At 38.9% G+C, this 24,508-nt stretch overlaps 3 protein-coding genes across 3 annotated transcripts; 2 read left to right on the top strand and 1 right to left on the bottom strand.

Annotated features, from left to right (window-relative positions):
- Positions 1-638: 638 nt before the first annotated feature.
- cul4a (cullin 4A) lies at positions 639-8,331 on the bottom strand. Its single transcript, XM_077626191.1, has 20 exons — positions 7,709-8,331; positions 7,282-7,397; positions 6,926-7,029; positions 6,529-6,598; positions 6,357-6,430; positions 6,127-6,289; positions 5,965-6,054; positions 5,792-5,874; positions 5,502-5,569; positions 5,166-5,284; positions 4,895-5,087; positions 3,987-4,091; positions 3,693-3,803; positions 3,406-3,491; positions 3,053-3,160; positions 2,058-2,171; positions 1,885-1,990; positions 1,638-1,810; positions 1,411-1,563; positions 639-1,332 (listed from the first exon to the last, which is right to left on the bottom strand). The coding sequence occupies exons 1-20, from the start codon at positions 7,842-7,844 to the stop codon at positions 1,237-1,239; spliced, it is 2,268 nt and encodes a 755-aa protein (XP_077482317.1). The 5' UTR covers positions 7,845-8,331; the 3' UTR covers positions 639-1,236.
- Positions 8,332-8,364: 33 nt separating this feature from the next.
- On the top strand, positions 8,365-15,753 carry tgfbrap1 (transforming growth factor, beta receptor associated protein 1). The gene is made up of 13 exons (XM_077626178.1): positions 8,365-8,886; positions 10,003-10,718; positions 11,634-11,828; positions 11,948-12,102; positions 12,438-12,520; positions 12,613-12,793; positions 13,089-13,249; positions 13,546-13,603; positions 13,693-13,836; positions 14,101-14,244; positions 14,426-14,585; positions 14,793-15,259; positions 15,442-15,753. Exons 2-13 carry the CDS (start codon positions 10,022-10,024, stop codon positions 15,628-15,630), a joined length of 2,634 nt encoding a protein of 877 aa, XP_077482304.1. The 5' UTR covers positions 8,365-8,886; positions 10,003-10,021; the 3' UTR covers positions 15,631-15,753.
- Positions 15,754-18,236: 2,483 nt separating this feature from the next.
- On the top strand, positions 18,237-24,093 carry LOC144064659 (F-box/LRR-repeat protein 3-like). Its single transcript, XM_077587356.1, has 6 exons — positions 18,237-18,558; positions 19,498-19,690; positions 20,246-20,410; positions 20,499-20,621; positions 21,395-21,566; positions 22,372-24,093. The coding sequence occupies exons 2-6, from the start codon at positions 19,499-19,501 to the stop codon at positions 23,010-23,012; spliced, it is 1,293 nt and encodes a 430-aa protein (XP_077443482.1). The 5' UTR covers positions 18,237-18,558; position 19,498; the 3' UTR covers positions 23,013-24,093.
- The last annotated feature ends 415 nt before the right edge of the window (positions 24,094-24,508 follow it).

Genomic DNA, 24,508 nt, shown 5'->3' with positions numbered 1-24,508 from the left:
AAACCCTCAATCTCTGTTTCCTTATAGTATATTAAATGTGTGCGTGTGATTTTCTTAGGTACTGCACATATTGTAGGGGGAAGCCTACTCTATGTGGTTGGATAACGGAGTTCTTTCTCTCCAATATACACTAGACCAGGGGTGGGCAAACCGGTCCTTAAGGGCCGCCATGGGTGCAGGTTTTTGTTCCAACCGATCAAGCACAGAGAGTTTAACCAATGCGATTTCTGCAGAAAACAAGAAGCACTTGTTGCACTTGGAGGACACCCAATTGGTGAAAAGATGCCCTCTCTATGGTTTGGAATGAAAACCCGCACCCACTGCGGCCCTTTGTGGAATAGTCTGTCCACCCCTGCATTAGACAAAGCTACAATGTGCATGTGTATTGTGGTTAGTCAGCTGACAAGCACCAATTCACGAGGGAGTGTAAAACCCCAGCAGGAACGCAGAGGCCACTTTAATGCTGCTCTTCAATACTTAGCAGAATCCTGTAACATTCTCCTCACACATCTCAATAACATTTTGAACAGCACACCAGCCATTTCCACAACCATATTGTAAAACTATATTGCTGTTCTATTTTGCTACCCTAAAAGAACAAAACATCTCCAACTATATCCTCAGGAAAAAAACATGTGTCAAATAATTAAATATCAATTTATTTAACTTTGCTGTTTCATCCATGTGATGTGATTTTGACCACAAGCGAAGAAAAAAAATCAATATAACAATAGAACAGTTGAATTAAACAAACAAAAGACCCCCTCAAAATCGAACCAAGTAGTTCACCTGCATTTTTGTCAGCCACGACCCTATCCTCACATCAGTAACAAGCAAACTTTCTTGAGAAATCCCTGGGAAAAAAACAGAATAAACACTTAAAATGAAACACAAAGCAAATACAAAAATGCTCTGAATTTAGAGCTGAACAATACAGGGAAAACAAATTAACATAAAATCCCTGCCTACAGTGGTAAAACAAAAGAAAAGAAAAGTGCTCGTATTTTCTTTTTCTTAAACCAAAGACCACCTGCGTTTCTTCACTGAATTTGGCAGAACCCAGGGCCATCAAAGATATGTTTGGGATAAACTGAGTCTCTTTTCTCGAGGTCGTTGTATAATTTGGGTGCTGCACCCTGCACGTGGTTGCAAATATAAACTGGGTGGCTAAAGGTCTGTGAGGCTACTTTGGAACTCATGCTTTGACTAAAACAGGGCTTCCACAGTGGCGCCCCTTTAGGCAACATAGTGGTACTGATTAGGAGTCTCCTTATCACGCTCCATGTAGTCCCGGTCTATGAGGGACTCGATACGCTTCTTTAGGTCGCCAGGCTACGGAGAGAACAGTGTGTCAGGGACAACTGGGATTTTCAAGAGTACATGTACCGAGAGAGATTTTAGCAGAGTTACCTTGACAGGAAACTTCAACTGGTTGTAAAGCTCCGACACAAGTAGGTTGTGGCTGAGGGTCTTCCTCATCTTCATGATGCGCACCACAGCAGCATCAATCTGATATTGCCGGTCTTGAAATACTCGTTCTGTGGTGCTGACTTGCTCCTCCACCTAATAAAGAAAATGTTATTACATAGTCAAGTAAGCTCTTTTGGAAATGCTTATTAAATAAAATATATCCTTACAGTTTCTTTCATTTGGATCTGGTTGATTTTGATGCGGAAAAGTTTATGTTTAAAATCGTTGTTGAAATTGAAACGATCTCCATTTTCCACATCTTTTCCTCGTGGAATCTTGTTGAGGACACGGGCTTTTCCACAGGCCAGGGACTGCAATGTGCGCCTGAGCTCACCTTCCTCTGTAAAGGAACGCTCATGAATTCCTCATGTATGCTCGCTGAATTCACACGTAAATAACCAAGAGACCACTAACCTATACCAGTGGCAGTACCAATCTCCTCCATGTTGAATTCCTCTCCTTCATTGAACATCAGCAGCACTAATGTCTGGAAGAGGGAGACCTGTAGCTCCTTTCTTCCCTACAGGATTATAAATGAAGTTTTCAGGATTGGGTCACTTCTGAGCTATGATGCTACATGAACTTACTTCTTTAAACTCTGCCTTGAGTACAGCGTGGCCGAGTGTGGGCTGCCACTGCAGCTTCCTCCCGCTGTGCTTTCCCAGGTAGAAAAACTTAAACACTTCCTGGAGTTTAACCATCTCAAGAAAAGAAAGCAGTACAAGTTGTACATGATTGATAAAAACTTTGACTCAATTATAAGCCTAGACACAAAGTAAGACTAGCACTTGCCCAACTCTATTTCCACGACATGAATTAGGTGGTGGGTCCGTTAAAAAAAAAAAAAAAAAAAAAACAGCACAGTTAACCAAATTACCCTCTTTAGAACTGAAGCTGTTGACTGATATTTTGCAATATTCTGTGTTTTAAATGTTCTTTTTAAAAATGAATTTAACCTTTTTCTTATTACGGTCTTTGCAGTTTAAATAAATAAGGCAAATATGGCTTGCCAACATTATTGGCATCTTGTACCCTTCACAAGTGCATCTATGTATTGTAAGACGTTAAATTAATCGTTTACCATAAGTGGTGGCCATTGCACCATCCAGTGGACGAAATTAGCATTATCAATTAGAGTTGTTTTCTATCCCCAGGACAGATATGTTCATGTAAATATAGCAATACATATTTAAAAATATAATTCTCTATATATGTAGTTAGATTTACCTTGCCAATAGCAAGTAAATCCTTTAATTATTATTGAATTATTTTATTGAAAGAAATGTGTTTATTTGGTTGGACTACCAATTTTTTTAACTGTTTATGTGGCCACTAAATAATTATGTTTTGTTTTTCCTACACTGAGACGAACGTCCACCATTGCTGTTATGAATAAATATTTCTTTTTTTAAATGAAATGTTAATGACCTTTAATAGACTATAATATTTTGCCAATTAACATTGCTCTGGCCCATGGGCAGGATTGGATTCCAGACATGACGGTTGCGGCCCGCAAGCCTAACTTTTCACAGCTCCTGTTTGGACTGATTAAGATCACCTTAAAAGAAAATTCTGAACTTACTTCTGGGGTCAAGTGGACCTCCATGGGCAAGTATGATGGCCAGTAACCCATGGTCAAGATGTTGACCGTTAGTTCAATGTTGCTTGGCTCACTCTGATTTTGCGTGTACTAAGAAGAAATACATAGGATCATGAATGAAATGCAAATCAGGAGACTCAGTGTACACTGTGATCCGCATGACAAAGTGCAATATACAAACATGTATATGAATAAAGCTTTCAATTCAATATTAACTCACTTGTTCTTCTCTGTACGTATCCATAACAGCAATTGCCCATAGCAAAATACTAACAAATCCAAACACTTGTGCATCCCTACATTAGCAACAATACTTGGATAAAGAACGTGAGTACCTGTTTAAACTGAATCATTATGTCTTTGGAAAGCTCCATGTCCTTAAACATCCCTTCAAGCTTACTGGTAAATGCAGCTCCACATTCTGAGAAAAGTCATACGCACAAACATGACAGCCGAAACATGTCTTTTTCTTTTGCTATATACAAGGGTTTCATCGAATCACTGTTATCATATAAAAAATCCTCAGAATACTGTACACACCATAATGTATCATAATAGATTAAAACCTTACTGAAGTCTAGTTATCATAGTATATTTTTATTATTACTTTATAAAGACTGACCATGTTTCAGTTTGGAGAGCATTGACTTCTCAGCATCTACAGAAGCACTCTTGCCAACCAGAAGACGCTTCGCCAAATCCTTCTTATAAAAGGCTTCAAAGACATCCTTTCCTAGAAGAGAAAATGAAAATGTTTCTATTTGTGTTCGAACCAGTGTATCAAAGTTTTAATGTGCATCGTGTTGTACAATTTGTGTGGCTGTGTTTTGTCACACAAGACATAAATTACATTAGGTCTCCCAGCTGATCTTTAAAGCATTAAGAGAAAATCAAACACTTAGAATGAGTAACTCACCATGTATGAATCGGAAAATTATCATTATTTTGTCAAGAATCCTCTCTAGTTCTTCCTCTGTAGCTTCTTTGTTACCAGCTCTTAATTTAGAATCCACATATTTAGCTGCAATGGAGAAAACATGTTAAGAGATGCTGGAGAGGAGTAAAAAAAAAATCAATACACTACAATATGCGACATAAAACCTCTGATGGTATTAGGAAAAAATTATTCCACCGTAGCTACCTCACATGCTGCAAACCACTTCAGTCACTTTTTGTTTAACCTCACTTCATTTTTATTATATGCAGTAACCCCTCGATTATCGTATATTCACTTAACGCGAATTCACTACTTTGCGATTTTTCCCCGCAACTAATTATTTATTTATTATGATTGTTTTTTTCTTAAGTTCATAAAAATGTGAAAATCCACACTGAAACTCGTAAGCGGAAGCCAGTTTTGCTACTAGGAATCAGCACTTGGAAAAAAAAAAGTTATAATAGGGTTGACCCTACTTCACGATTTTTTGATTATGGGTGTCTGGTCTACATTAATTGCGATATTCGAGGCATTACTGTATAAATCTTTTTATGGCTACTTATTTTTGTGCACTGATGAAGCTTTAACCTCCTAAGACCCAAACTCTTGCAAGGCATGCATTTTTATTTTCTTTAGGCTAATTGGGACCTGATGAGTGTAAAAACAAAAGTTTTATCTTTTTACATGATGTAGTTTCTGAGAAAAATGTTGTCCACATCATAAGTGGACGCTACGCCCTTGTAGTAAAAAATGTAACATTGTAGCCTTGTGACAACCAAAAATGTGATGTCCACACGTGGATGTAAAGTCGCGGGAGGTTAAATCTCATAGTACTTGTATGATGACAATAAAGGCATTCAATTCAATTCGATTCTCAAATCAAATACCGATTAGTTCTGCAGGCTTGTTGGGCCTTTTGTTTATAAACGTCTCAAAGGCCTCCTTCATGGCATTGATGAATCCCTCATTCCGTGCAAAGCAGCTCTGGGCCACGTTGTCCATTTTGTCCTTAAAGTCCAGAAGCTCTTGAACCATGTCCTTGTCTTTCTCTGGCGCACATACGATCTCGCCACCGAAGGACTACGGGAATGAAACAAATTAGGAGGTCAATGGCACAGAGTGACATGGAGTGTTTGAGGACATGTATGATGAGCACACCTTGATGTAGTCTCGCCAAAACTGCAGTAATGTGGGCAATCCTCCCTTTACCTTACTGAACAGTTGGTAAAGGAGGGCCAGCTCCGTAACGCGATTCCTGTCCAACAGAATACTCAGACCTGTGAAAATGTCAAATTAATCACTGCTGTGTTGTTATTAAAAGGATATAAACTAATAAATTATTTGCAAAGGTGTAACATTACAAAAGCTAGGCATTTTCTCAATTAATCCCTTTAAAAAGATGGAGAATCATTTTTAAAAAGCCAAGTAAATGGGCATTCCTGATAATTAAGGCTTTCACATGATCCACACAGATAACATTTTGAGCTAATGCACCTTTTTGCAGTATTGCACTCATGTGCTCTCCCAAAAGTTGTTTCTCAACACAGCTAATCAGAGGTTTCCTACAAGATAGTAAGTAAAGAGAACATGAGAAAAGGATGTGCAACAAACCATACAAAAATGCATATACCGTCTGAGGTTTTACAATTTCAAAATCAATAAAATGTCAAATAGGTACCAGCTAAAAACAAATAATAAAGATGTGTTTTCATATTCAGAAAGTGTATTCCTTTGTTTAGAAAGCATATTTGTTAAATTTTTGGCAGCATAGTTGCAAGTATTACTGTGTGCTCTGGTCAAGGTAGCTCACGACACGGTCATTTTCCTCCTCTAACCGTCGGGCCACATGGTGCAAGTACTCAGGCACCTTCAATCACGGAAAACACACAAATGAAATAATTGTGAGCGCTTTTGTTGGTCTTAACCCCAAAGGGCTATTTAATGCTCTGTCACTCACATCTCTGTCTTGCATCAAACGTTGTCCCTCTGCACCATACAAGCGATTGGTTTCAAACAAAAATCTCTCTTCAAAAGACACTTTATACACCTATCAAAACATCAGGGAAAAAAACAATAAAGTAGCATGCTTTCAGTAGATGGTTGGCCATCAATTTTCTACCTGGAGGTCTGAAAGCATTCCCAGCAGGCTTCTCAACAAACTGCGGTCAGCTGTCTCGCCATTCCGCTCAAGTTCGATCTGCTCCAAAATTCCATCTATTGTGCGCTTCTGGACGACACTATCGTTGACAATGTGGGTACGAAATAATTCCAGCCCAGTATCCCTGAAAAGCAAAAATAACCTAAGTTCTCTACATTCTCCAACAGAGTGAGGGCATCAGTCACGTTTACCATATAGATGGAAGCAAGGAGCTTTGGAGAACGTAGGTACGGTCCAGAAAAAGAAAGATGCTTCTTATCATTATCTGTGAGAAATTGTGAAAAAAAGAAAAACAAAGGATATTAATGATAGACAGTATCTGCACAAGTTATCATTAATTGAAAAACTACAATCAAGCGTTACAGTTTGCCTGCAATGATCCAGCCAGCAGCGATTCATCCTTTTCAGGAAAGAAAGGTTGTCTAGTGACTCTGTAAACTCCATATTAAGGAAAAATTATTTCAAGTCATCATTTAAAGCCTCGTCAATATTGTCAGCTTAATTGAACTCCATCACAACACTGTGTTTCAAATCTCATGCATGCCTCTCTCATGAAAATGAAATACCCAAAATGTAAGATCTGCAAGTGTCATAATTTCAGATACAGATGTTTTGAATCACATTTGGCGATTCGAGTGACTGTGATGGGCGTTCAATTCATTTTAACTAAGAAGGATTGACAATCAATTGTCATATTTCATTGTGACTTCAACAAGAAAAAAGTAAAAATATTTGTACATCAAATTAATTAAAAGGATATCCCTTGAACTGGTGGATCTGGGCCTTCACATGCTCTTCACAGACCTGCCGAAGCTGCTTGTACAATGTTGGTGAGACTTTATATGAACACAAGTTCTCAACAGCCTTCACCCAGGTAAAGACAAGACAAGAGAAAATAAACAAAATAAAAGTTAGTCTGCCTAGTATCAATAATAAGGTGATGGGAATTTTACTCTCTTCAAAACAAAATAAACTCAATTTTAAAATAGTTAGATGTTATGTTGGAAAACACTTAGCAATGGTATGTAGAATTAGTCTTTTACCAAGGGCACACACAATCAATGAACATTTTCAGTCAATAGCAGTTGTCATACTAATATAAAAATGACATAATACCTGATACAGCTCTTCTAGGTTGTACTTAATAGATGTTCTATTTTGGATGGCCTTGACTGCATCCCGCAGTTTTAACCAGGTGTCCTCAGTGTAGTTCTCTGCTAATTTTGGCCGATCTGTAAAAAATATATAAGTAAAAAATCCCCCAAAAAATCCCATTGAATAACAAAATCCTAATTGGGACGTTAACGAGGAAAAATAAACAAACACATTGCCAGATGTGTCAGGTAAGAATGTGCAAAACTCGCATAACATGAGAATTATCTGAAGTTAACAATAAAAGTTATGTCTTGAGCAGCATCTCAACATAACACGATTGCAGTTATTGTAATTTAAACCCATTACAAAACTCATGTCTTCATCACTAGTCGTGATCTCTTTGAATAAGAAATGGGGTCACTGTACTTATTGATGGTTAGAAAAATACCTTTGAAATTTTTTATGACTATTTTCTTGGAAGTGCCAGATTTTCCAGAAGACAAGGAAGATGTCCTGGTCATCCCGTTGGTGTCCGTTAAAGCTGAGAAGTTGACTTTCTTGTCCTGTCTGGTGTCTTCGGCCATGATGATCAGATTAGCTCTTAACGCTTGGTTGTTGCTCCCAAGTGTTTTGCCAAGTTTTATTTGAATGCTCACTCACCTAGTTACTATACAAACCCTCAACGCTAAACCAACTATCTTTGGTCATGAGTGACAAGTGTATCTACGTAACACACATGCGAGAAAAAAATGGACTAATGTTTGGTTACTTAAAACAAATAAAAGAAAGAGCAGACAGCTAACCAAGAGTAAGAGTGTGCTTCTGTTACTGTACCATACTTAAGGTAGTCGCCGCAACGCATTAGCACCTTTGCTACTCTACAAAAAATACCTGCTTATTTCCCGGTGCGGGAAGGTTCAACTTTAACATATTGACATATCACACTAACTCGACGGAGCGTTATTGTAAGCATTTATGTCACAGGTACATATCAGTCAGACTGATAAGAGTTTCTTTGCCCAAACTGCTAGCTTGTACAACAAAATGGCTTTTCGGTTTCTGTGGACAGGTGCATTATGGGCAAGCGAGATACGTTCAAGAACACTTTGATGTTGCGCTACTCAGCCTGCAGGTTGACTCTCTTGAAAGATTAATGTAGACAGATAATAACAATATTACTACTAATAATAATGGTGAGGAAGCATTGTATCAAATCTTACTAGGATTTGTGCTTTTCGAATTCATTTATCAACAAATTATGAAATATACAGTATTCTTGAACGTAACCTTTCAATTGCCAGCATTAGGCTAAAGTCGGATACGGTAGTATGGGCGGCGTTTACTGCTGGGCAAGTTAAACCACCGAGGCCAGCAGCACCACACATAGATACATGAAATATTCCTGTAGGTTCCTTATTACATGTCAAATCGTTATGGAGATATTTTGATGTTTGTCAGTCCTTATATTTCGTGGTGATCTGCATATGAGTCGAACCAATGCTCCCCAGTGTGTCTCGGTCAGCGTTCTGCTCACTAACCCGGCAAGAATGAAGGAAACTGGGCAAGGAGTAGTTGCAGTACAGCGATCTTAAGGAACGAAAGGCCGATTGAAAACTGCATTTCAATGTAAGTGCCACCGTAAATGCCTACAATTTTTATTCGCCAAATTGCTTGATTTTAAGCATAACGCCAAGACCAGTGAAAATAAGGTTGCTAGCCGGGGTAAGTTTAGCTTCAATAAATTCACTGAAAAATAAAATATGTACACATTAATTCATAACTTGGACATGTCAAACTGTCTACTATTACCTTTCAACAATGTTAACAAATATACCCTCAGCGATTGTAGCCTCCATGGATTTGACAGGTGAGCTAGCATTGGCATAGGTTAGCACTAACCAGGGCGTAGCTATTGTTTTTTTGTTCTATACTAAACACCCCGAGATAGATCTTCTTTAGTGAATGTGTAAAACAATGAACATTTTAAAAGATAACAGGAGAATGTCGTACTGGAGTGACAGAATACATCATTTTTACACGAGACTACCCTGGTAGGAGTTCGTGCAGTATGTCACGTGCATGTACTACTGCCATAGTATTCCAATATTGCTCATAACACGTTTAATTTCTGTTCTTCTGTTGAATCTGAATCATATTGTGGTTTGGTATTGGCTGGCTGAGCACGAGAAAATGCCAAAAAGTATCACGATGTATTGCCACACCCCTATCACTAATATTTAATCATTCATTTTCTGTACCACTTACCCTCAGGGGGTGCTGGAGCCTATCCCAGCTGACTTTGGGCACCAGGCAGGGGACATCCTGAATTGGTGGCCAGCCAATTGCAGGGCACAGGGAGACGGACAACCAATCATGCGCACGATCATACCTAGTGGCAATTTAAAGTGTTCAACCAGCCTACCCCATGTTTTTGAGATGTGGTAGTAAAGCAAAGTACCTACCTGGAGAAAACCCATGAGAGCTAGCTCAGGGAGAACATGCAAACTCTACACAGGAAAGGTCCGGAACTGGGATCTAAAACTCGATCTCAGAACTGTGAGGCTGACGTACTAACCACTGATGAACTTGTTGTTTTAATCAATTTGAAATATCAGAATGAGAAAAACTGCCATTTCTCTATCACGCAACAAAAGACTGGCGAATCAAACATAATTAAGTATGTTTCAACACACATTATTTCTGAACAGATGAACTGATTTCTACCATTCTTGTTTCTTTTAGCATCGATGCCTTGGCCAAGATGAGCGTGAAGGCCTTCGAGCTTCTCCCTGCTGTGGAGAGGGATCTCCTAATGGGCGATAAGGCTCGTATCAACATTGAATGTATAGAATGTTGTGGAAAACACTTGTATGTGGGAACCAACGACTGCTTCATCCATCACTTCCTGCTGAACGAGGTTACATCCACCAAAGGGAGACTAAATTACTCAGCTCAGAAACTATTTCACAAATACTTGGGCCTTAAGAAGCCAGTGGCTGAACTGCGGGCTGCCTCAGCTCTGGAGCGTCTCATAGTGCTTTGCGATGGAGTCGTTTTTCTCGTCGACATGGTCACTCTAGAAAATGTGCCATCAGCGTCCGGTGGCGGCGTCAGGATTAGGGGTGTGACGACGTTCTGCCTTAATGAGAATCCTGTGAATGACGATCCATTCGGCGTGGAAATGGGCGTCCTTTCCTTAAAGCGTAGGACAGTGCAAATTTACATGGTTTATGAGGACCGGGTGCAGCTGGTCAAAGAAGTGAGCACACCAGAGCAACCTTGTGCTGTCAGTCTCGATGGTTACTTCCTGTGCCTGGCATTGGCGAAGCAGTACATGATCCTAAACTACAAGACAGAAGCCGCCCAAGATCTTTTCCCTTACAACAGTGGAGAGCGGAAACCCATTGTAAAGAGGATTGCCCGGGAGGAGTTCCTTTTGGCGGCACCAGGTGGTCTTGGTAAGTGTCAAGCTAGACCATTTTAGCCAGATTTAATAATTATCTTTTTTGGGCCTGTAATTGTGTTAGTTTTGACAAGTATATTTTGTTTATATTTAATCTATTTTAAGAATACTATCACCTCTCACACAAAAATCTGAATGAGTCCATCAAAACACACTTTTTAAGATATTTTGGGCCTGTTTCTACTTAGTACGGCCATTATTCTGTACAGTTAAGATATACTAAAGCAGGGGTCGGGAACTTTTTTGACACAGAGAGCCATAAACAATTCCTATTTTCAGATTTTATTTCTTTGAGAGCCATACTCAGAATTTTAGTGTAAAAATGTGAAAATGAGATTGACTTTTTGGGGGTCATTTTACCACATTTAAAGTACTAAATGAATTATTTTGACAGCACTGTTGCGCAGTTGCTAACCAATGAAAATATGCATGCAGAACAGTCTAATAAAAATATAATTTAAAAAAAGATGATTAAAGTTAGAGGTACTGTCAGTGCCATAGTGCCGACGTGACGCTCCTATTGGTGCATTCGGGACTCGGCACCAGTGGTTTAAAAACATATTTTACCTCACAGGTTAGCGAAGAGCCACATGCACCCATCAGGAGAGCCACGTATGGCTCCCGAGCCATAGGTTCCCTACCCCTGTTCTAAAGTAATCCATCACTTTTAAGGAATTTTGGGCCTGCTTCTACTTATTACGGCCATTATTCTGTACAGTTAAGATATACTAAAGTAATAATGTGACAATAATGTGTAATACAAAGTGGGTAAAAACTACCAGTTGAGTAACTTTTCTTTAAGTCACACACTAATTACTAACCAATCCAGCAATGGCGTGTTACCTTTAGTGAGTCATCTTCCATAAAATTTGCCACGTCTTAACCATCTCCACCAACCATTTCCCGATAGGAATGTTTGCTAACGCGGAAGGGGCTTCTCAACGGCCGCCCGTCAACTGGTCTGAGAGCGTCATCGGCGCGGCTGTGTGCTTCCCGTATGTAGTGGCCTTGGATGACAGCTTCATCACCATTCACAGCATGTTGGATCAACAGCTGAAACAGACACTTTCATTCAGGGACGGAAACATCCTGCAAGACTTTGAAGGTACTTTGGCTCTTTTTAATGTTCGTTTTTGTGACGTCCATATGGTGTCTGATCAGGCTGATGGAGAATGTGTAGAGGAATGGGTTTCTGGTCTAGTTATGAGTGTTTGGTGTTTTTAGGCAAGGTCCTTGTCGCGTCCACCAAAGCTGTCTACGTCCTAGTGCCCTTACCGCTGGAGGGACAGATCCAGGATTTATTGGCCAGCCACCGAGTGGAGGAGGCACTTGTTCTCCTAGAGGGAGCAGAAATAAATATTCCTAAAGAAAAGTTCCTGGTAATAAACAGTCTATCTTAAATGTATTTATATATGTATAAATGTGTATATATGTATAAATGTGTATATATGTATGTATATGTATAAATGTGTGTATATATGTGGATCTGTGTATATATGTGTTTATGTGGATATATGTGTATATGTGTGTATATGTGTGTATATGTGTGTATATATGTATATATGTATGTGTATATGTATATATATGTGTGTATATATACATATGTTTGTATATATACATAACCATGGTCATCCTTTTGTGCTAACAAAAACAAAGGGCAGTGTTTCAACTATTATTAAATTTAAAAAAAAAATATTTCTATATCTTTACACAGGTTTTGCACACAAGAATCTTGCAGCAGGCAGGCTTCATACATTTTGGTCAACTTCAATTTGTGGAAGCAAAAGAACATTTCAGGTATATTTTTGCTCTGTTTTTATGAGGTTCAGTGTCAGTGGCTTTGTGTTGTCTTCCACCTCATTCCTAAAATTGTTTCCTGTCCTCTACAGGAAAGGTCAGCTGGATGTGCGTGAGCTGATTTCTCTCTACCCACTACTACTGCCAGTTTCATCTTCATTCACTCGCTGCCACCCACCTCTTCATGAGTTTGCAGATCTCAACCACTTGGCACAAGGTGATCAGGAAAAAATATTGAAATGCAAGAAATTCCTGATCAGTTATTTGACAGAGGTAAAATGTAAAACACCATTTTCTTTTAATTATAATTATTTTTCTTTATTTAACTCATTCACTGCTATTGACGGCAATATAAGTCAAATCTAAACCGACTGGGAGGTTGGCCGCTATAATTCGTTCCTAGCTCTCACAGTTAAAATGAATTGGACATCAACAGCCGAAAAGGGCAGGGAATGAGTTAGTCTTATAATTTTTTAATTGATTTTTTTCTTAACCATTTACTGGTTCTATTTTTTGTCATTAACCTGTCCCTCTTTTTATATACACTTTTATGCTCGTCCTGTTGCAGGTTCGAAGCACACATGTAGCTAACGGTTGCAGAGAGGATGTGGACACTGCATTGTTAAAGTTGTACGCAGAACAGGATCATGAGAGCCTCTTAGATCTTCTAGTATCAGACAACGCCTGCCTTCTAGCAGACTGTGTCCCGTGGCTGGAAAAACATCACAAGTGTGTATACCTTGCACGTTTTGTTTTACATCCTGTAAGTGATGCCATTTTTAAACAGACAAAAACTGATGAAATGGATCACCTGAGTTGCACTCTGTGATTTTTTTCTTTTTCAATTTTTATGTATACCTGACTTAACTGCAGAGTGACATAGAGGAATTTAATAGCAAAGTTTCAAGTATTTCTGTCAGTCCTACCTAGTAGTGCTTCAGTCAACATCAATCATTCAATATTTTGGATGAATGTAAATGTAAGATCTTAATTCAGCTGCCCTCTTTCATTCCTTTTCATCCCAGGTATTTTGCACTTGGGCTGCTTTACCATTCTAATGGTCAGGATCTGGCAGCACTTCAGGTAAACCCACTCAGATTTGTGGCATTAGCCTAATATGAGAAGACAGAATTCTTTATGCACTTTTCTTTTTCTTCTCTTTCTCCGCCCAGATGTGGATTCGTGTTGTAGACAAGGAACTGGAGGATTCTACAAGACCTGATCTCTTTGAGTACATTATAGATTTTCTTTGCCACACTGCTGATCAAGACCTTGTGTGGAAGTATGCAGACTGGGCCTTACACAAAAATCCCACTGTAGGTCAACATCCCAGTTGTTATCTGATTTAAGTTTGAATATTGTGTAGTATTATGATTTTGTAACAGACAGATATGTATCTCATCTAAGTTGTACTGACTTGTACTGGATTTTTATTAGATTGTCTACCTAATGTTGCCACTGAGTATCCTGTTTCTCATTCCCAAATTCACCTTTCCATTATAACTGCCTTTTATATTTCGTATAACGCCGTCTGAGTACTGCACAATGGTAACGCTGGCATTCCTTTTTTTTCTCTGTAGACAGCTGTCCACATCTTCACAAACAGGTCTGTCGATGAAGCCGAGTCGACCTTTAAACCCAAAGATGTCATCACTTACATGGAAAAGCACAAGGAGGCTCTTCTTCTTTATTTGGAACATCTGGTACTAGAACTAAAAATTCAGGTACAACTTTTAGAATCCTTATGTAACGTTGACTGAGAGAGTAAAAGTAACATGTGTTGATCATATTGTTTTCTGTAATTGTCTTTTTAATTAGAAAGATACCCTTGAAATACAATATTTCCTGTACTGGACTTCATATTGTTAAATTGCACTTGCTGTTGTTGTTGTTTTTTTTCTATAGGAAGAGCAATTCCACACACACTTGGCTGTCTTATACCTCGAGAGGGTCTTATTTTTACTATCAGAGTCTCCAACCAAGGAAGAGCAGCTCAGAAAAAGCAGAGAGAAGCTTCAGTCTCTACTCAGGGTGTCAGAGCTATACAGAGCTCAGTATCTTTTAGGTGAGATTTTTGGATTAAAAGCCATCTGGTACTGAAATGGACATTTGTCTCGTTAGTGCCACCCTGAAAAAAATTATTCCATATTATGCTACCCTTACAAATGATGTTGCTATACAAGACTTTCTCTAGATTATTTTTGTTCCATACTATCGTTGCATGTTGGTTTAATGCTTCTGTTCTGTTCTTTTTTTTTTTTTTTTTTTTAAGATAAGATGGACAACTGTGAACAATTGCTGCTGGAGCATGCAATTCTATATGGAAAACTGGAGGACCATGATAAAGCACTCCATATCTTAGTGCACAAGCTCAGAGACATTAAAGCTGCAGAGTCTTTTTGTATTTGGACCTCGTCTAGTCGTGATTCTACTTACCGACAAAAGCTTTTCCATCGCCTCCTGGAGATTTATCTTGAAAACACCGCCATGGGGAAATCCCCATCAGCACTGTGCAGTAACAGTGGCGATCTGGAAATGGCAGCAGTTGATCTTCTGAATCGTCATGGAGAGTTGTTTGATCCGGTCCATGTACTGAAGGCGCTGCCAGATGGCTGGTCACTGCAGCTGCTTCGACCCTTTCTCAGCCGGACCATAAGGGCTAGTATGCATGCCTCCCGTACGTCCCAGATTGCCCTTGGGCTTGCCCACTCTGAACACCTTCAACTACTGCATGACAAGGTAATATGTTCATTGCATACACTCATGCGTAGGAATGTATTAGGTTAAATATATATATATATATTGCCCGCCATATTTGGTGTAGCAGTATCACATTTCAATAAATATCTCTTCTATAGTTTTTTAGAAGACTTTTATTGCTGCAACGCAGACCACTTACTAACTTTTTTCCCCTCATTCAGTTAAAAGAAACAAAGAAGCCTATTGCTGTTTCTACAAAAAAAGGATGCCACTTATGCCACAACACCTTCAATGATACTAAAGTGGTGTGTCTGCCTGGTGGGGTGCCTGTCCACTCACACTGTGCTGCTCAAAGAATAAATGACTCCCCCACAAAGAGACAGTTGACTGACATCAGTGAACACACGTGAGCTCTGGCCGTCACACTTCTCACAAGAAAGAACCAAAACAAAGTTGGGTAAGGACAAAGGATTCGCTCAGGTCTCTGATGGAGGCTGCAGCAATCACCCAAACAGCGATGTGTTTCAGGCAAGAGGATGTATGTTGGAGAGCATGTTCTGTGAGTGTGGCATGTAATTAAACAAGCTGAATATTTCACTACTCCAAAGCCAAGTGACTGGTCCCTTATTTAATCAAAAATATACAGATACGAACTCCTTAACCCTTCACACATCTGGAGCATCACTGTACGTCATAATTCCTAAGTTTTGTTGCAAACTGTTCTTTTGGAAGAAATTGTCATAACAGGGTTAGAAATCACCTGTAATACTCTCATTAATCGAACATGCAAAGTGTTGGATATGAAATTGAAATACATACAACATAAGGTCTGGTCTCGGATATGAATAGAGTATTTCTACTGTTTTTATTCTGCCTTGGTTGTTGTAATATAAATGCATCATTAGTCAGTGTTTTATCTGGTATTTGATGCCGATAGTGTTGCTTTCATTCTTTTGATTCAATTCTTTGCTGACCGCAAAATGAACTAACAAAATTAACTCTGCAAAAGACAAGTTTTTATTAACTAAACAATTAGCAAAACTAAATTCTCTCTATCTTTGCCATTTCTCTAATTTACATTGTTTTCCACAAGGTATAGAATGCATGTAGTACAAATCTGGCATAATATGAAATGGATCTACTGTATTTTGCTATACACGATGCTCTTTGGTTAAGGGATCAAAATTGAAATGACATCCAACATCAGTCATTTGTTTTGTGTTCAACACCACATATTCAAAAAGGGAAGGTGATATTGCTTTATTTTTATTGATAAGGAGAAATAACTGAACAATGTGTGCACCACTGTCAAAAACAGACTTCATGTATGTAGAGATTGTTTTGTCTATTACTGTAATTTAGCACCAGAGGGTATTTGTATGAAAATAAAACAACTACATTGATTCTAAAAGAACAGGATATTTATTTGAATAATGCAGTTCTGTCTTCACCTTAAGTTCACTCTAAATTTGGATGAATTACATAAATTTTTATGTATTTTGTTGCACTCTGAATTGTCAAAATGGATTGCCCTGTAAGTGAACCATACAACTAGAATCACAATTCCCTTTATTGTCACTGGGAGGATCGGCAAATATTATTCATTAATTTTCTCTTCTATTGCTCTTGGGGGTGCTGGAGCTTATTCCAGCAGCAGAGAATTTAAAATATGTACCTCCTCCTTGACTGTCAAAAAGAAAATATATATCTGAAAGCTGTAGGGCACACACGACATCAAAGGCAACTGTTGCTACATCAGTTTTGTTTTCTTTTTGCTTCTGAGAGAAATATTTGAACAACGTCATAGCGCGCAACTATTACCATAAGCCTTATACCAGCAGTAGTTTACTCAAATTAGTGACATTGACAAATCAAGTAATTACCAGTAGGTTAATATAACATTAGTTGGGTCATCAATGCATTGTGAACTTCTTTTTAACCTGAATGTAGTGGAAATGAGACATGCTGAGCATTTATACTTTGAGCAGCATTCAAGCATTAATAATCAAAAGAAAAGAGAGAGAGAGAAACACACTTATATTGTTCCTGTGCTGTTTTGTATAGTATGTATACAAAATTTTGTACCTCATTATCGCTTTGCACATACATTCCAGTGCGAATCATTGCTCATTCTGCAAAAATCCCAATTAATAAATGTGAAACTGAATATTCACTCTGGTCTGAATTCCCTTTACTGCATTAAAAAAAATCTACAAATATTGAAATGCAGTTGGTGCTATGTGCCCTTTGGCAATTTTAAACACAAGGCTTCTGATTGTGGACACCCGAGGATTTTATAGCGACAAACTTGCCTTACACTGAAAATGTACAGCACATTTTTACATGAACAGACTGAAAAACATTGACACATTTGACTTTTAGACACATTAAATCTACGCAACTTGAATGAAGACATTTTTAGCTACTCAGCAACTACATTGGTATTTTTGAATATCTCTATTTTGTACTAATTTATTTTAACCATCGGTTAAAACTATCAATTTGTGGTATTTGAATTGAAGGTCCTGTTTAAGTTGACAATTTGAGTGTTCTATTCGCTCAGTTATAATGAGGTATTATAAATGCCAGTTTTTGAAGCATATCAGTAATTGCAAACATTCTTTTACCACAGCAAATGCGTTGTGATTGGGTGGCCACCAATTCAGGGTGTCCCCCACTTTGTGCCCATAGTTACCTGGGATAGGTTCCAGCACCCCCGTGACCTTTGTGAGGATATATTCAGAAAATGAATAAATACTAACTACTCCTACTATCATTTACATTAAAGTATATTTCTGTATTTTGTGCATGTCATATCAATAGACATGGGGTTGACAGAAATGCAATGTAGCAAAATGTATAGCCTTTCGAGTTGGAAAAACATATTTAAGGGTTTTTTTTCTAACTCAGTGACTGATCATGGTGAAAAAAAGGGAATGAAACTACTAAAGTAGCGTATAGCAATTATCTATGCGAATTTAGTTTGGGAGAAATAGCGCCCCTTGTTGAATCCTTTCACAAACAGCTCGGCTCTCGCAGGAGATCAGCTCCTCGATGCTTGCCTGCATTACATAAACGCCATCTTTAGCTGACTGACAAAACTACTAAAGCAGCACGGAGGACGAATCTGGGTCACGCGTTCCGAGACGAAATCACGACGAGAAATCACAACTCTTCTCTTCTTGGCTGATATTTACCGATCTCTGAACCAACTGTGCCATTTTATGGTCCAATGTGTTTGAGCGGAGCAGCTCGAACGCAGTTTTGTTGTGTAGGTCCCGGTTGACGCTCACTGCTAGCTTTTTGTAAACAAAAAAAGCTGCCTGAGTTAATATCAGGTAAGACAAAGACATTTGACAACTTATAAAGGAAAAAAACTTGGACGCGTTTCACTAGATCGTTTAAATCGTGGCCCGACATTCTCGAAAACGTGCTAGCTAATCTAATCGTGGTTTGGCTAAACTCTGAGCTAACTCCTGTTTGTGATGTAAGGAAATGACCGGTGGGACATTTGACCTAATACAAGACATGACACAAGGAATGCAAGCAATGTTAGTTTATCTTTTCTTAGAATACATGTTTGATAAGTGTAAGTTTATGAATCAGTCATAAGAGGCTTGTGTTTGTTGTGAGACAAGGAGGCGTGTCCACTAACTCAATGTGATCATTATGAATGAAATGAGACCTTATAAATATCGATATTTTTTTTGTTTTTTGTATCAACCCTTTATATGCTTTTCCTTTTTGGGGGGAAATTACTTAAAAGACAAAAAAAACTAATTAGTCATAGTTAGTTATTACCTTTCCTCAAACGTGTTTATATTATTTGATGAATTTCACCTTCATGAACAAGTTAACAACACTGAAAGTAGTTATTTACTTACTTAAAAACTATTAACTATGTCAAATAATTTAGATTTTTAAGTCAACTACGTATTTATGTTGTTGACAACTTATGTTCTCATCTCATTTTCTGAACCGCTTTATCCTCACTAGGGTCGTGGGGGTGCTGGACCCTATCCCAGCTGACTTGGGGCCAGAGGCGGGGGACACCCTGAGTTGGTGGCCAGCCAATCGCAGGGCACAAGGAGACAAACAACCATTCACGCTCACACTCATACATAGGGGCAATTTAGAGTGTCTGAAATTCGAATGAAGAATGTTTAAATATGTATTTTTAAATAATGTAAAATACATCAATACAGTGTGATAACAAATTTGGTGATCAAGACTCTTTACATAATCACCATTACCTTCTCAATCTATGTATTTCCCAGGATGAAACGTGTCCAGGGAACTAAGCAGGTGGATGGGGGTGGCACCAGCAGTGGATCTTTCAAGCGGTCTTGCAAGCAGAGGTGTGAAGCAGATCTTGAGGAAAGAGTGGCCCCCTGGGAACATCTTCCCCAAGAGGTTCTTCTCCACATCCTCCAATACCTGCCTCTGCTGGATAGAGCTTATGCTTCTCAGGTACACATTGTAACAGTGCAAAATTTAGCATACTCAGTGAAAAATACTTGAAATGAAGCAGTTGTTTGGCTCATTCATTTTCATGGCTAAATACATAATTATTATTTTTTTCTTTTTCTTCCGCCCATATTTCATACAAAAGGTTATAATTTTTAATGGGCGTTGGTGGTAGGGTTGGGGACCTTGTAACAGATTACGCCATTTTCTACTTACAAACTCTACTTGGAACAAATTCATTTCATAAGTAGAAGTTCAACTAGATACATTTATAAATTAAAATTGCAACTGTTTTTGCCGATGGAAATGAAATATGCCTTTTTTGTTGCTGCAACCATTTTGGGTGTAGTTGAAAAGGAAAATGTTTTTCATGAATGTTTGCAGAATGTCTAAGTTGGAATGGTGTATGGGGTAAAAGAACAATTTTACCTTTTGGGAGCTTTGCTTTGCAAAGCATCCCTATGATAACGGTGTTGAAAAAAATCATTTGACTCTCCTGAATGGTTTAATTAATGGGTGGTTTGGACCATGACTAAAATGCAATTTGTATGAATGCAGGTCTGCAGGTGCTGGAACCATGCTTTTCACATGCCTGAGTTGTGGCGGTGCTTTGAGTTTGAATTGAACCAGCCAGCTAGCTCCTACCTGAAGGCCACGCACCCTGACCTCATTAAACAAATCATCAAAAGACACGCCAACCACTTGCAGTATGTCAGCTTCAAGGTATTTTCCGGCTGTGAGAGGAGACCAGATGCTGTTGACAATGTGCAATTTACGTTTTTATTTCAAGTATTTGTTTTATTCTGTCCAGGTGGACAGCAGTAGAGAGTCCGCAGAAGCGGCATGCAACATACTTTCTCAGCTTGTAAACTGTTCTCTGAAAACACTAGGCCTCATCTCCACAGCTCGGCCCAGCTTCATGGAGCTGCCTAAGGTCAGTGGATTGCCCCATAGCCAAAATTTTGCAACGGTGGCATTGTTATTCTTTTTGCAGGAGATGTTATAGGACACTGGAAAATGTGTGTTCTTTGTCACACAGAGACTATTGAGGGCCATTTTAACACTTGCCGTTATGAGGCAATTTTGCAATGCGTATTGGCTCAACCCATGTCAGTTTTTTCCCCCGGACACAAGCCGCTTAGACTGTGGTCATTTTCTCCCATATGTATGTTTATACCAGGGGTCACCAAACCGGTCCCCGAGGGCCGGTGTGGGTGCAGGTTTTTGTTCCAACCGGTCTAGCATAAACAGTTTGACCAATGAGATTTCAGCAGAAAACAAGAAGCACCTGACTGCAATCCACTGATTGCACTTGTAGGACACCAGATTGGTGAAAAGGTGTCCTCTTTATGGGTTGGCATGAAAACCCGCACCTACTGCGGCCCTTTGTGGAATAGTTTGGAGACCACTGGTTTATACCTTCTGCAAATTCACTGAATTTGTTCTCTGATTATGGACTTATGGTGTTTCGAATTGTAGAAATACTAGATATGAGGGGAAGTGAACAGTTGTGCTCATATGTTATGAATGGCATATGTACCCATTCATTTATACGGCCAAAACACATTTTTATAGGCTTTTATATTTCAACAATAAGACTTTTCAGATTTCCACAATAGTGAAACAAAACAAAAAAGACAACAATGACATGGTATTGTTTCCTATAAAAGTGGACTCATTTTTTCTTTTATTGTGACATTTCAACAGTCTCACTTCATATCAGCCTTGACGGTGGTTTTTGTGAACTCCAAGTCATTGTCCTCTCTGAAGATTGATGACACGCCTGTAGATGACCCCTCCCTCAAAGTACTTGTGGCCAATAACAGTGACACGCTGAAACTGCTAAAAATGAGCAGTTGTCCTCATGTGTCACCTGCAGGTACTGACAACAAGAACAAATTGGGGCATGTGGCCTGGTGATACATTATCGTTACTGTTCGATTGATCTAGAACAATTGTCGCTATTGGTATGCAAAGTTGGGGCAGCAATCCATCTAGACAAAATCAATTCTGTCTGAACCTTTAGCAAATATAACAGGGCTCGACATTAGTGATGGCCTGAGGCCATTATACCATTTTGTTGGGCTGCCAAGCTCCTACAGACGCTGGCCTGATGGGGATGATACAAATCTCTTTAATGAACATGGTAAAATCAACGCAACCTTGTAGAGAACACGTGTGTCCCCGTTGTATAGTCGCAGAGCCTTCACCTTTTCGTTTTCGATATCACCACAATCAGCGTATCACAAAATAACCTGATTATTCTTCTAATGTGTCGTAAAAACATGTCCCTATTTTATTAAAAATTAGAAAAGCAGTGTGCACCAACTTCCCAAAAGATCATGTTGAATGAATAAAACATCATATCCAAAGTAAAAAAAGCAGACAATATTTTGCTACTTGAAACTATTCAAAGAGGAGCTTTCCAAAAAATAGTTTAGCTGAAAGCTATTCAATTTTGTTTATTAATGTGTAATATCTTAGGGAAAAAAGTTGTAACATAGCCATAAATATACTGGGCCAGTATTGGCTCTGTCAAGTCATGACTCAAAAGGCTCAATGTTGGACTATGTATAAAAAAGTACTTAAACTTTGTGAGGCAATAACATTTTGTTACCCAACTCCTGACTATACTGCATAACAATGGTATCCTTATTTTGCTGTGCCATTTGCTCCTCTTTCAGGCATCCTGTGTGTGGCAGATCAGTGCCACGGTCTGAGAGAATTGGCTCTGAACTACCATTTGTTGAGTGATGAACTGCTTATTGCGCTCTCGTCAGAAAAGCACGTGCATTTGGAGCACCTGCGCATCGACGTAGTGAGTGAAAATCCAGGTCAGCAATTCCATACAATCAAGAAAAGCAGCTGGGATGCCATGGTGCGTCACTCGCCAAAATTCAACCTGGTCATGTATTTCTTCCTCTACGAGGATGAGTTTGGCCCTTTCTTCCGTGATGAACTTCCTGTCACGCATCTGTATTTTGGCCGCTCGGTCAGTAAGGACGTACTGGGCCGTGTTGGGCTCACCTGCCCTCGGCTGGTCGAGTTGGTGGTGTGCGCTAATGGGCTACGGCCATTAGATGAGGAGCTAATCCGCATAGCGCAGCGTTGCACGCAGTTGTCAGCAATTGGCTTGGGTGAGTGTGAAGTTTCCTGCAGCGCCTTTGTGGAGTTCGTCAAAATGTGTGGACACAGACTGACCCAGTTATCAATCATGGAGGAAGTCCTGGTTCCAGATCACCGCTATGGGCTGGATGACATCCACTGGGAGGTGTCGAAGCATCTTGGCCGCGTCTGGTTCCCTGACATGATGCCCACCTGGTAAAGCTGTGCACAAGTTGGAAGCCAAACAAAGATTTGAGTGCAAGTGTGCATGTGTTGATGAACAGCTATCATTGCTCGCTTGTTATTGAAAAATTTAAAAGTACTCTGGTATATTTTAGGACATGGATATTGAAAATATTAAATGTACTCTCATACATTTTAAGAAGACCTGGGGGTGACATTTATTTAGATTCTGATCTAATCAGCCAGGTTCCAAATGAATGATCTAAAAAAAAATTCAAGTCTGCCATGCTGATCTTTGTATGTTTTATATGTATATTTATATATATATCTAAATTTTTGGTTTTGTTTTGACAAAACATTAAGCACTTTGGTCTGAACAATTTACAGATTTGTCAGGTGTTTTGTTCCTTTAGATTTTAGGGATGATGTTTTCACTTTCCCCTTGGAATGAAGCGGACAGTGTGGCAGTTGTATCACGTTCTGTAAATCATGTATTTATTCATTAACATAAGTCATGATCAATGTTCCCTCTAATTTTTTGTTTGTCTGGGCAGGAAGACAATCTCCCTGAGCACACTGAGTACCAGTGTGAGCAACATCATTGCTCGCTATGGGCACACACCAGTATTACACCTGCCACAAGCAGGTGTATGTCTACTACACATAAATGATTTAGTAATAATAAAATGTAATGATTAATATCTATGAATGGGTGGCCCGGTGGATGAGTGGTTCGCGCGTCGGCTTCACAGATAAAAAAAAAAGGGATTTTATTTTGTGCGCTCCATATGATTTGCTGTGCGCAGAGAAGACGAGAGTAGTGCGCAAATGCGCACGTGCGCAGCTTAGAGGGAACATTGGTCATGATCCTTTTAGAATTCTGTTAAGTTGGATTCCAAAACTTGATTTCAATCATACCACGGCAGTTAACCTTTGTAATTCAGGTGTATGGATATTCAGTGTGAAAGAATGCTTTTCACCTTTAATGGCCATCAGTTTGCATATATTTTTTGAAGAGGTTAAGAAATTTAGGAAGATTTTGGATGAACGGGAGCCAGTTTGGGTTGTTAAATGACTGAATAGTATGAAGGCAGTAAATAAAACAGTGATCACATTCATGCATCTTTGCTTTTTAACAGTGTTTCTTATTTAGGGATACTACATCTACTTACACTTCCAACAAATGTTTAACACAGTCTTTATCTCTTGAGTTTCACTTCATATACAATATTTGGCAGTTTTCATCTTTTGGGTTCTGTCTATCAACAAATTCTGATAGACAGATAAAAAAAATCCCAAACATAAAGCTAAAGGTCGTCCCAGAGGGCACTTTTAAAGTGTATACGTGAAAGCAGACTTTGATTTCAATGTCTACTCCACAAGTAAAATTCTCTAGTGTCGCTATGAATTGATGTTTTTTTGTATTTAGAGCTGGCGATTTAAAAAGCATAAAAAATGTTTTCTATGTATTTATTTGCACATAATACATTTGATAATATAAAAATACTGTAAAGAATGAACTGCCTCATCTCA

Source organism: Stigmatopora argus, chromosome 2 (assembly GCF_051989625.1).
Source record: "Stigmatopora argus isolate UIUO_Sarg chromosome 2, RoL_Sarg_1.0, whole genome shotgun sequence".
Lineage (NCBI taxonomy): Eukaryota > Metazoa > Chordata > Actinopteri > Syngnathiformes > Syngnathidae > Stigmatopora > Stigmatopora argus.
The sequence above is the reverse complement of the archived record's forward strand: the minus strand, read 5'-3'. Positions and strand labels throughout refer to the sequence as shown.